The sequence below is a fragment of the Rhopilema esculentum genome, chromosome 7 (genome assembly GCF_057945365.1).
Source record: "Rhopilema esculentum isolate cy_ngs chromosome 7, ASM5794536v1, whole genome shotgun sequence".
NCBI classification, from domain to species: Eukaryota; Metazoa; Cnidaria; class Scyphozoa; order Rhizostomeae; family Rhizostomatidae; genus Rhopilema; species Rhopilema esculentum.
This window is the reverse complement of record NC_142821.1, coordinates 6,235,009-6,247,399: the sequence shown is the minus strand read 5'-3', so window position 1 is coordinate 6,247,399 and position 12,391 is coordinate 6,235,009. Positions and strand designations below refer to the sequence as shown.

The window sequence follows — 12,391 nt, the reverse complement described above, 5'->3', positions numbered from 1 at the left end:
CTTTGAATTTGCCTGTCGGAGTGTCCCCCTGCGCCCATGCGCCCCTTGATCCCTGGACTGTTCAACAACAACAACGACATCAAAAACAAATCAAATCAAAATCACAGCCATGGCTGAGCTGACACGAGTTTTCGTCTACGGTACTCTGAAGCAGGGCTTTCCAAATCATAAGCTTTTATCGAAACTGAGTAAATCCCAGATCGTCAAGTTTATAAGTAACGCCGAAACGGTGGAGAAATACCCATTGGTAACTGCAACGCAAGCTGGCATCCCATTTCTTTTGGATTATGCCGGGAGGGGAAAGGTGAGGGTACAAAATCAACTTAAGATCTCTGTCAGTTACTGATTGGAACGTCGTTTGATTTTCTCAATCTTCCAAACATAACTGCAAATTTCCCAGCTACATAATTTTTCGCCTCCTTCATCGTATTGAGAAATAATCACTCATGTTCAATTGATTAACACTTCTCTTTGTTTTTCAGCTTTATCGTTTGTTTTACCCTGCTGGCTGTATTCAGTTGCGGCTCTAGACTGGGATAAGTGAGGGGGGACAAAGGTGTGTCGGGGACCATGTTTGAAGCATTTTCTTCCGGAGGTAACACCTCTTTTCTCCCAAGAAATGTCATTTAAATGTGAAGATCTAGATAACATACATACCCCCCCCCCAAAAGTTTTCTCAGGTTTGCAAGAATCTCAAGGACCAGCTTTCTGAAAAAATGGGGGGAGGACTAGTCCCCACATTCCCCCTTTGGGTCTGCCACTGGCTGTATTATGTTTTGTTTTTACTGAAGACCTGTATAATAATATACAGTGTTGTTATTGGCGAGCTACTATCTACAACCTTCATCACATTTATTAAAAATCAAGTTTTTATTGATTTTAAAGAAAAACAGGATATGTACGCTCGAGTAAAATTATAGAACTTTGTATTTGAATTCAGATCTTGGCAAAAATTACCATATTTTTTCATAGGGAAGTCCAGTGTAAATAATTTGTTACAAAAATATGTGGAAAAAGGTCCTGATAATAAAATTATATATGTTTTTTGTCTAAATTACTCTTGAGATGACAAAGCCAGTGGTCTGTTGTTTTGAGACAGGTCAAAACAGGTACCGTGCAAGTAACTTTCACAGTTTCAGACTAAAGGTACTCAACCTATTTGTTTTAAATCTGAATGTAGCTGGTATGATCTGAATTATTTTTTCACCAGATATTCTTTTCCGTTCTAGCATATACTTGGTGAGGTATATGAAGTATGTGATCACACACTGGCTGATCTTGATGATCTTGAAGATGAAGGGGTGCTCTATGATAGAAAAAAGATACAAGTTGCCCTTACAGATTCAAATTTCAACCAGCAGCACATAGATGCTTTTGCATATGTGATCACAAATGGTAACAGCAATCTTCTCAACTTTGAATTTCTTTCAAATTTCACCCATGAGATTGCTAAACATTATTGTCCAAAAACAGATAGGACCATCATTTACCAGGAAATTCTGAAAGAAGTGAAGGGTCAGTAGGATTATACTCTGAATTTCAGGTTGAAATTCAATTTTATACCCAACTTTCTTTAGTGCATCTGAAATATAGTTCATTAATTCAATTTATTGTAGTTTTTCAAACATATATTTTATCAAGCCAGGCTTCAAGTGTTATCACTGTTTCATCTCTCCATCTATAGCAGCCATCTAGATTTATGTGCCAGCCTCAACTTGCCAGCATCAACCTTACATCAAACATTAACAGTATGTTTAACCAAGAAGCCTGTTTTGATAAATCTAGCAACAGCGTGTGCTTGCAGAAGTGTGGAATACCTGCAGGGTCTTGATAAATCCCTTAAATCTCCAGAGGTGGATCCAGAGTAAGTTACTTGGTGCACAGAACTCAGTCAGTTTTCCAACATTTAGCTAAAAATAGTGTTGCCTGAAATAAGTAATATTTAGACTAAAAAAGTGAAACCTAGAAATTATAAGTTTTATCGCAGTCTCTTCAAAATCTTAAAATTGCTAGTTTGTTGTAACTTGTTTGCGCTTTTCCTTCCTTATTCTCTGTTGTGATTTTGAAACGATTATCCAGACGCTGTGGAAGACAACAGCAATAAACGTTTGGGGCCTCGGAAGTGAATGAATTGAAACAATGAAATTTTTATTTGGAACACTGATGGAACTCAGTCAAAACAGCATCTGGAACTCAGAAATGTTACCATATTTGTAAGAGAGCTGTAAAATAGCCAGTAGTTGAATGGCTTCCTATTGTTTCTGATCTGTTGTGGAACTGCAAAACTTTTAATTGGAAATGGTGACTGCAGATGTCTTATTTTCACGACCCTCGCAGCATTCTAGCAGACTATTTAAGATAAAACCAAGCAGTACTTGTATCGTTAACTTTCCAGGAGCATTAGCTACCTTTATTTTAAATTGCAGTCGTTGATGGCAAGGGAGATCAATGTTCAGAAAAAACACTGTATTTTGAAAAGTAGGCTGGTTTCTACGTAGGCAAAACAACAAATTGTGAGCAAAACAAAAAGGGAAAACTTTGCTGTGGCATCCAAGACAAACAAGAGGGTATTTACAAAAAGGGATAGGGTTGCAGAATTTTTCACAGAGGCGCTGGTTTTTGTTGGAAAGAAATATATAATCTAGATTTAGTGAGTGGATAGTACCTACCCCTCCCCCTGGTACCAAAATGCATAAATATGGATAAAAATGTTGTCTAATGCACAATTATCAATGCATTATCTGAAAGACCCTAGCCTTGGCCTGGAACTCAGTCCGATGCTGGATCCGCCCCTAATCTAGTGAACATTTTAAGCCTTCTATGTTGATGCTCTATCAGCTGAGCTGCTCAGTCATGTGACAATCTTTAAGGATGGATTTACATGTGACCTGTTCCAAATGAATGAGTCCCAAAGTTGGTACGGTGATGCATCACGTTTCAACAGAACCTGCTAGAGCTGTTCCAAATGGAACTGCTAGCCATACCCAAATGTCATGCCTAGCTGACTGATCCAATTTGGAACAGATCCTATCAAGGGCCCATGGCAATGCCTGGAAAAATTCCAAATGGGATGGGATAAAAACGAGACCCACCAGACATCCAAATCAGAGACTATTCTAAAATGCTTTGTTTAGTTTCTGTAACTTGGTGCCATCCTTACTGCAGTTCTTGATTTTTGACAGCATGGAGCATAACATTAAGTTAAAGATGTTTCCTTTTTTCTAAATTGTTTTTCAGTTTTTGCTAATTTATCAGAATACTAACGATAAGCTAGAAAAAGAATATGTTATCTCATCATACCTACGTTACGTTATTGATATAAAGACAAACTGAACGAAAATCAAAATTGCATTAATACACCTCTTCTTGGACGTATATCTGCAATAACTATTCATGAAGAGTATTGTTTATTTAAAAAATTGAGCAGCACTGAAACTTTTGCAGAATTTGTTTTGATATGTTCTTTCCAATCAAGAGTATTTTCTATATGTATTCCAAGATGCTTTGATACAATATCAAGCATTTTGAATTTTTGAAATCTTTGCGACTCTGAGTGTCACCATCATCATTACATTTTACAAGCCTGGTTGATCGACAAAATTGTCTAGGCATCTCTAGTTTAATTGTTGTCGAACATTGATTTGATGAGCTTTGAAGTGAAAAAGGTTGAATGTGTTTTCGTAACATTCAAGTAAAGTTTCTTCCTTTTCAGCTAATTCTCTAATTATTCATGGTCATTGTTTAAAACTTTATTCAGTCAAGTGGTATGGAGTAATTGGTAGCAAAAATAGCGTCGTAAGTGCATTGTTAATCTATGGGAAGTTAAGTATCTAGTGGGAGATCATTGATATAGACCAAAAATCGCAGGCGGCCAAGACATGAGCCTTGTGGCACACCAATTTTAATTTCCACAGTTATAGACTCTACCTCATTACCACTACATAACTTTTTGCGGTTACCTATATCGGATATAAATCATGGAAGTTCCCGGTGTCGTACTCGTGCACCATAGCATTTCAATTCATGTTGATTAAATGGACGTGTTAAACGGTAGGCCTAAGGAGTTTTCGCATAAATAGAAATGCCAGCTTTAGGAAGAAACAACAAAACAACTTCAACCTATGGATCTTCCTGAACACAACAACATAATTTAGTGCCGAAGCCGTGTCCACACTATATAAGCCTTAACACTGGTGTCTTGTTGATCGAATTCTAGGAGAGCATAGAGATGAATACTCTGTGAGACGCAACATTACCGAACAAAAACAGAATATTGCGAGAAACTTGGGTTTAATTATCAGAATTTTCAAACAGAAAGCTAGAAAGTTGTTTTATTAGCTCATCTTCAAACATATAAAATTCTTTATTAGTGTTTTTAAAAAATGTCTTACCAAGTTTTATTCATGAAAACCATACTAGAGTATGACTCGGTAACTTGATTTGGGACAAAAAGATTGACCCAAAAGTATGGCCATTGATAAAAATGTTTGTCTGTCAGAAGGTTGAATAAGAAATACTGTAAAAATAATGATTTTCAATATTTTAGGTAAAGTTTATTTATAAATCAGGAATTGAATGTGATTTTTGACGCTCTTTCAAGCTTAGTGATAGCAAGAACAATATTTAATGAAATTGTAAAGTTTTTTATTCTTTCTTGCATCCAGCCACTTCAAACACTGCTTGATTTTAGTTGGTCAACTATATTTTCCGGTATGAAACCAAAACTTTTTGATTTAGGCGAGTAAGCCCATAACCATTGTGGAATATTCTGAATCTTTATGTCCACATATATCACATCCCCTGCCGTGACCGACAATTGGCCTTTCTCTTTTGCTTCAAAACTCGATAAAGCGATCAATCTAATGCTTCCATCTGGGATGTTCTCGTCGTATAGTTCCGCAGACTCGCTAAAACTTGTTCGCCAAGCTTTGTTTGCACCAAGCTCGGTATCCTCTGTATCGGAAACCCAAGACAGCGAATTGTCTCTGCAGTATGGTATTTTTCCATTTTTTTTCGAAGTCACCAAACTTCCTTGGAACTCGTAATTGTTAGAAGATAAAAATGAAGAAGGCGTGTTACCAGAATTGAGTCTTGCTGAATTAGGTGCTCTCCCTGCCTCGTGTGATATGCCGTCTGGCGAAAACGTTTCTGATACTTCTTGGATTGTTCTGTCGTACCTGTAATTTGGCTTATTGGCCTTTGGAAATGTCTGACTGAATTTGTGTTGCAATTTTGGCGAGCCAAGACTCAAAGGGCTAAGCCCTGCTCTGGTTTCACAGTCTTTAGTATTAGTTTCACTGAATATATGATTTGCGTTTTTCAATCTCGTATTTACCTGACAGGAGTCTCTACTAGATTTGTGTGGTTTATTATTAGTTTCATGAAATTCTCCTAAAATCGCGTTTCCTACTGTGTAATTTTCAGTAAGAACATCGTGTGAAATTTCAGATTCCTGAGCCTGGCCCCGACTTTGACTTATGGAATTCAGTGTTACAACCTTGCCATCAAACAAGAGAGCCTGCTCATCAGATATAGAACTACTGGAGCTTGAGTGAACATTGGCTCGGTTAGATGTCCTTAGCTTTCGATTGAAATTAGAAGAATTTCTACTGGCTGCGGTATTGATCCGTTGTAAAATTGGACTACTCGTATTTGAGCTACGTTGATCGTCAGATATGCTTCTACGGTCTTGATCTAGGTTCATTGACGCCAATTCCACCACAGGACTTATCTGGTCAAGCCAGGGATTAGATGAATTTGACCTTGGGCTTGTTGCGTTTGATACTTGATGTCTTCGATCCGTGCTCGGATTTCTCTGATCCAATCTTGGACTAATTTGATCCGATCTTGGACTTACCAAATTCAACTCAAGGTTTGTTGCACTTGATCGTGATCCAGTTCTTGATGATCTGGGAGTGCTGTGATTGGATGAATTCCTTGAAAGCAAGGCTAATTGCTGTTGGCGAATTTCTTCTTGTCTGCATTCTAGAAATAACAAAACCCAAATTTTTATTAAGGATTTTTGGGACAATTGATCAATTTTGTCTTCTTTTTTAGAAATCATCTAATGAAATAAAGTTTCCTGATATTTTTGCTTTTATCTTCACTCAGATATTAGGTTTCTACAAAAGTTTGTAGTTTTGAATTTTTTTTTAAAAAGGATAAGAAATCCTTGCCATCAAAAATGGCATCAAAGACTCTGCCACTTTATTCAATTCTGCATATATTCGTACAGATGGCAATACGAAGACGTTGCCAATTATCCTAACATTATCTGATACACAAATTCAATACGAGTTAGCGGACAAGCAGCAATCAAATCAAAGGCCAACAATAATTTCGAATGGAAAAATATTCTGTTGAGCATTCAGTGTCTATCCTTCTATCCTTCGCTATTTTTTCTACGGTTATTAATTACCTTGGGAAAGTTGAGAAAGAGAGAGAGAGAGAGAGAGAGAGAGAGAGAGAGAGAGAGAGAGAGAGAGAGAGAGAGAGAGAGAGAGAGAGAGAGAGCTCATTTTGCATAATTTATCCGCCTTAGAGTACCAACTTGGTTATGCTCTGTCTATTCGACCATTTCGAAGAGACTTTTCCATCAATGGCGTGTTTGAATGATAATAATCATTTAAAATTGGTTACACGTAAAAGAGTAGCAAGAAAATACAGGTTGGAAGATAATGAATGAAAAGAACGATCGCAGTGGCTTGTTGGAAGTGGTAAATGGTTAAATATTCAAATATTTTAAGTAAAAGTTTCTATAGATTCAGCTCCTATGAGGATACAAGCAAGATACAAGTTAGCCCGTAAATAGAGATGATTGGATTGCAATAGTCGACTTATGATAATTCATAATAAGATGCAATGAATTAAAATTCACGACAAAATGCTTATTATCCAAATGAAAACTGGCTTAACGACACTGGACATGATTTCAGCATGCATCAGATGTTGTTTTGCAGATTCTCTATGTCTTGGAGTTGGTCAGTGGGTTTGTCATGATGATGCGTTTTACTCTCTTTCTGGTTTCATTTGATTTGTTTGAATTGTGGGAGGTTACATTTGGAAACGTGACATGTACAGATCAATGTGATTATGAATATCAACGAATACATCTTGAACGGATTTACCTGTTTGATTTTGCTTCCTATCTGACCAACTTGGATTATTTCTATTCATATTTTAGTGATTGAATATTGAATGACAAGGGAAATGGTTATCTATACTTGAACGGATTAAGATTGCATATTTTGCTGCTAAAGGGGGTGTAAAACGGGTTAGTGTCCACCCTCTTTTCCCTAGGGCAGGTTTTTTGAAATTGTAAGGATCTTCATTTCAAGTTTTGCACTTAATCAGCGATACTAAACAAGCGATGCATTCTTAAATCTTAAGGAAAATATTACGGTCAATATACGAGTAGCAAGGATCATGCCCAAGCAATAAATCGTTGTTCTTCCCCTTGTTTGTTCCGGCTTGTGACGCTTTGGATTGCCTTATTGAGAAGAAATATTATTTCAAAATACCAACCGATAAGATTAATAAAATTCCATAATTTTTAATCTAAGAACTTCTCAAATACCATCAATTACTCTTTGGCTGGTAAACCCAAATCTATTAATCGCGTTAGCAGAATATACTTTAAGAAATATTCGTATATTTCTAACACTTTCAAAAGCTTTAAATCGCAAAGACTGCCTTGATCCAGGCTAGGCCTACGCATTTCACCCTATTGACGAACTGCCTTTTTCAACAGAAGGGAGAGCATTGTTCTTTCTTCATTGTAGATTTATCGCTCCAAACTTGCCATTGAAAGCTAATCTTATTTTGCTGGCATTCTGACATCACAAAGTGATCCTGTGTTATTTGAAGCCTAATACTTGCTCAGGAAGATCAATATTTGTTTTTCAATAAATGTTTTCTTGGGACGAAATACAAATAGAAGTAGACCATAGAGATGAAGTAAACCTACTTGTGACAGCATTGACTGTGAAGTTAGCAATGAAACATTTTTCTCATTAAAAGCCTTAAATAAACCTTCCTGAAGTAGAAATATGCGAGAGTTTTAATAGTGAAATAACAGCTGGGAAATAATGATTATTGCTTGTTGTTTAATATTCGCACTAGAGAATTAACCTGCTGAATTGCAAATAGGGAATACTTGATTCAGGTTTCATATTTCTGCTCTTGATCTCCAAATTTCTATAGCTTTTTAGCAGATATAGCTTTTCATTATATTTTGCTGAATTTTTCCGAAAAACAGGCCTATGAGACAGGCAAATGACACGAAATTTTGCTATCACTGATTACTTTTAATTACACAAATAAACCCCTTACCTTCACAGTCATGGAATGGTGACGTCAAACTTCTAGGGACATAGCCCTCTTCATCCATCTGCGTCATGACCCAAACCCAGTCCCTATCGCGGTTGTCTAGCAACAGAACTACATCACCTTTGCAAACGCTGAGATCATCTTCATGCTCCGCTTTGAAATCGTACAACATCAACAAATGTGGTCCACTTGAAAATGCATCATAATATCCTGTTTGCTCAGTGTATTCTAAGTTTACCGTAGGATAACTCAAGTGATTATACCAGGACCCTTCGTCATACACCTCAACCATATGTTCTGACAGTTCTACATTCCGTTCTGCAAATGGAACGTGGGCCCTTGGAGAGATGGCTTCATCAACCCCATAATAGTCATCTATTGGGTGATCTTGCTTTGTCGTTGATCTAGGATTAGGAGAAACACTCCCTTGATTTTGCTTTTCTTGATCTTTCAGTCTTTTGTCTAAATCTATATATTTTTGCCTCATTGACTCGTGAAAACCCCCCTCAACTTCACTTCCATTTACATCCCTTTCAATGCCATTAACTTTTTCGTTATTTTTGGTGTTTTGCTCTGTAAGATAATTTTCACTTCGACTTTTTGACGTAAATAAACCATGCTTGGAAACACTGTTTGCAACGTTATTTACTTTGCATTTTAATTGTTTGCGAGATTCCTTGTTTATTTCTTGCCTTTCACAATCCCACATCTCTTCATTTATTTGCTCATGATCGCCATTAAGTATTTTGTTATTTAATCCACGACAAAGTTCACAATTTCGTCCACAAACTTTATTACTCCTGCAACGCTTGTAAGGCGACTCGCTTTTTGAAGTTTTACTCTTAGCCGACCTATCTTTTCTGTGCTCTGAACCTTGCAGTTTTTCAGCGTCAGTTTTAATAGTTAGCCGTTCCAACGAATCCGTATACTCATCGTGGTTTGTATCATATGCTGAATCAGAGGGACAATAGCTTTCGATAGTTTTAGCTTCACCAAAATCTTCGCTGATTTCACGTAAAGACGTCTCTGCATCTATGTCAACATCGTGCTTCGATTGATCAGGAGGATCCTTCAAGTTCCTAAATGAATTTCGTTCCACGCTCAAAGGCATCACTGTCGAGTGCTTTTTGGCTATGACAGTCCCTGTTTCATCATCGTAATCATAATAGACATTTTCTTCATTAAACGAAGCGATCTTCTGGGCATCTTCCACCCTTGCTTTGCGTGCTGAGAACATGATCGCATTCGATTGTTGATATGCGCGCGTTTTCCGTATCGTCTTCTTCGCGGCTGGATCGCGTTTTCTCGTTTGTTTGCCAACCCGTAACCTTGAGCAGCCGACGCACTTGCCCGTATCTACTTTCTCACTATTCGAATCTTTTGTTGCAAAGATCGCTGCGATTTCCGGTGATTCGAAGAAGTACTTCAGCATTCTGCGGATTCCCCGACGATTCTTTTTCGAAACAACCTTCAATCAACAGCTTGTAAAGAATCTCACAATTTCAGCAATTTTGAGATACCTTTAAGAACAAAACAAACTTTTCATTTAACTTTTTATCCATGAATGAAGAAACAAATGTATCTTAGTTTCTAATGCAATGTGAAAATTTTTATTGATATTAGCACGATTGTAAACGGGGAAGACGAGAGGTCAGGAAAATCATATCTGATTTACCTAGCAAGAATTAGTTTAATGATATGGTGCAATCGATTCTTTGCAATCGATTTCGCAACTTGGATATGAAAAGATCGAATCTAAATAGTTTAAAAATTAATAACATAAGATGCAAGGCGGAATTCTAGAATCAGTTACCACCTGTTTCATTGAAGGACTTACAATTAAAAAAAACCAAGGGAATCAAAAGATTGGAGTAATTTCATAATCTTAAACTTACTTCGTGCTATTGCGGTCGACGTTCGTGTTATTTTAAGTGTATCTTAATCCCGATCTACACTTTGTTAAAACTTTCCTTAATGAATAATTCTGTGCTCGATGATTTTCGACAAGTTCTGTCAAGAAGGTTCATGTTGCTCTGAAGTTTAAGAAGCCCTAAAGCAAATAACTGTGGGCCTAAGTCTGTTTGACACTAATAAGTTCGTGAACGTAGTTTTGCTTGTAAGATTAGCTTGTAATAATTTTGTTCACGTACCAAAACCGCAATTAAGCTCCAAAGAACCAGTCTTGCTCCTGGTTTGCATTCATCGCTCTTAGACATGATTTTTCTACTAATTACAAGGATAGTTAAACGCATTCCTTACCTTCCGTTTCGTATTTTGCTATAGCTACTACAATTTCTGCTAATGACGCCTTTCCTGGTGTTACCATTACGTTGTTCGCACATCGGTGTGTGTTCGGTCTACTTTTTTAACGCCAGTACTTCTGGTTCCTTCACAAGGACACAATACGATCTAAATTTTGATAACAGTCAGGACCAAGTACCTAACTTTCTCCTCAATCAAGGTGACTCTCATATTCAATTGTATTGTCCAGCGTCTGACTGTGCAAACTAGAAATCTGTTAGGTAAATTCGTCATTGTTCGCACAATATCCTATGGATGGCTCTGAGATTTAGCATCTAAAACTCGCTTTCTCAAACAAAGCTGACCAACAATCATTAAATACAAGACCACAATAAATAGGGAAATCATTGGCTAAAAGAATTCGTTTACACCATGTAATGACCTTATCTCTACTGAGTTTCTTTAAAATACGTTTAAGTTCTCTAAAACCTTTCACAGAGTCTGGATGGACAGCCCAGGCTTTTGAGGTCTAATTAGATTAAATACGCTTTTTGCATTTACAAGTTATGTGGTTCAAAGAAATTTGAAAGGGATTGGTGTATGAATATCTTTACTCGTGTAATTTGAAATTGGTTTCAAATATATAATGCTCAATGGCTCTAAATTCAAAGATTTCCATCAAAGTTGCCGTATGGTCAACTCAAAGCGAATAATTAATATCTTTATGTTATTTCGGTACTTTTATCAACTCAGCTACTGAATAGCCCACCCGTAAAGAAAAGGAAAGATTTAAGGGCCGATTACAAGTTGTAGCGAACGATTTACCTTTTAAATAGATCGTTTACGGCAGAAAGGCTTACAAAGACGCCGAGGTAGTTCAGGTGATGGAAGGCCTTTATAATTAGTGGAACATAGCATGCAAAATTGTCAGAATTTTCAAGATTGGGGTTGATTTCGCAACAGGTATCCCCTGATTCCACCTCAATTTGTACTGAGGTGTCTGCTATTATGCCACTTAATATATTCCGGCTTCTTTGTCAATATAATCTTTGCTCAAAAATACGTAAATACTTTTTATATGTTACCTTCTTGAAATTTTTTTTAAGTTATGCATGTCTGGAAATTCTTATTTCTCAATTCGTAATCCAACTTATTTTTAAGCTCTTTAATAGATTTAAATATTTTTTAACATTGTTTTTGCAGATTTGCAGCTAAAAAAAATACTGCTAACGGTTAAAGAGTATTCACATTTTCATGTTCAATTTTGCACTTTTATCAGGCTATATTTTTTCAGGGCTTTGAGGACACTTTGGACCAGCTTTGAACTAGAATACCACAAGGCTGCTTTATAAGAAGAAAGTGGGCAAAATATTGCAAGAAAACACGAAAATCAGAAGAGCTTAATGATAAACAGAGGTATGTCCTTTCGCGTGTATTGGTAGCATTTAATTGAGCTCTGTTTAATACTTATTTTTGTCTTTTCTCTCCTTAGGTCATGGCGTAGGTCATTTTATTCAAAGGCCAAAAAGTTTTCTTTCTTTATAAATCTATCTTTAATTTTAGAAACATCTTTTTTAGGGGAGAATAAAATGATATAAGGGGTCTACATTCCTTGTCAATAATAGCTGGATACCGCTAAATTTCAGCATAAAGGTTGTAAAACTCAGGATTCGAATATATCCGACCATCAACGCAACTAACCACAGGGTTTGGCCACCAACCATAAAATGTTGAAATTTAGCAACATATCATATGTAGGTGTTTCAATAAGCTAGGCAAGGACTGAAGAAGAAGGAAAGTAGGGAGGGTCAGTCCTTTGGCG

The 12,391-nt window shown here is 36.8% G+C and overlaps 2 protein-coding genes across 2 annotated transcripts; one reads left to right on the top strand and one right to left on the bottom strand.

Moving 5' to 3' along the window:
- Positions 1-81: 81 nt before the first annotated feature.
- LOC135683229 (putative gamma-glutamylcyclotransferase CG2811) lies at positions 82-1,646 on the top strand. The gene is made up of 2 exons (XM_065198434.2): positions 82-304; positions 1,230-1,646. The coding sequence occupies exons 1-2, from the start codon at positions 110-112 to the stop codon at positions 1,521-1,523; spliced, it is 489 nt and encodes a 162-aa protein (XP_065054506.2). The 5' UTR covers positions 82-109; the 3' UTR covers positions 1,524-1,646.
- A 504-nt stretch (positions 1,647-2,150) lies between these two features.
- LOC135683218 (uncharacterized) lies at positions 2,151-11,350 on the bottom strand. The gene is made up of 3 exons (XM_065198418.2): positions 10,588-11,350; positions 8,332-9,848; positions 2,151-5,985 (listed from the first exon to the last, which is right to left on the bottom strand). Exons 2-3 carry the CDS (start codon positions 9,758-9,760, stop codon positions 4,670-4,672), a joined length of 2,745 nt encoding a protein of 914 aa, XP_065054490.2. The 5' UTR covers positions 9,761-9,848; positions 10,588-11,350; the 3' UTR covers positions 2,151-4,669.
- Between the last annotated feature and the right edge of the window lie 1,041 nt (positions 11,351-12,391).

Bases quoted from the DNA above. Each gene is read 5' to 3' on its own strand.
- LOC135683229 (XM_065198434.2), top strand. From the start codon at position 110: ATGGCTGAGCTGACACGAGTTTTCGTCTACGGTACTCTGAAGCAGGGC. The intron at 305-1,229 runs GTGAGGGTACAA...TTTCCGTTCTAG, and splicing joins ATTATGCCGGGAGGGGAAAG to CATATACTTGGTGAGGTATA.
- LOC135683218 (XM_065198418.2), bottom strand. From the start codon at position 9,760: ATGCTGAAGTACTTCTTCGAATCACCGGAAATCGCAGCGATCTTTGCA. The intron at 5,986-8,331 runs GTAAGGGGTTTA...TGTTATTTCTAG, and splicing joins ACCATTCCATGACTGTGAAG to AATGCAGACAAGAAGAAATT.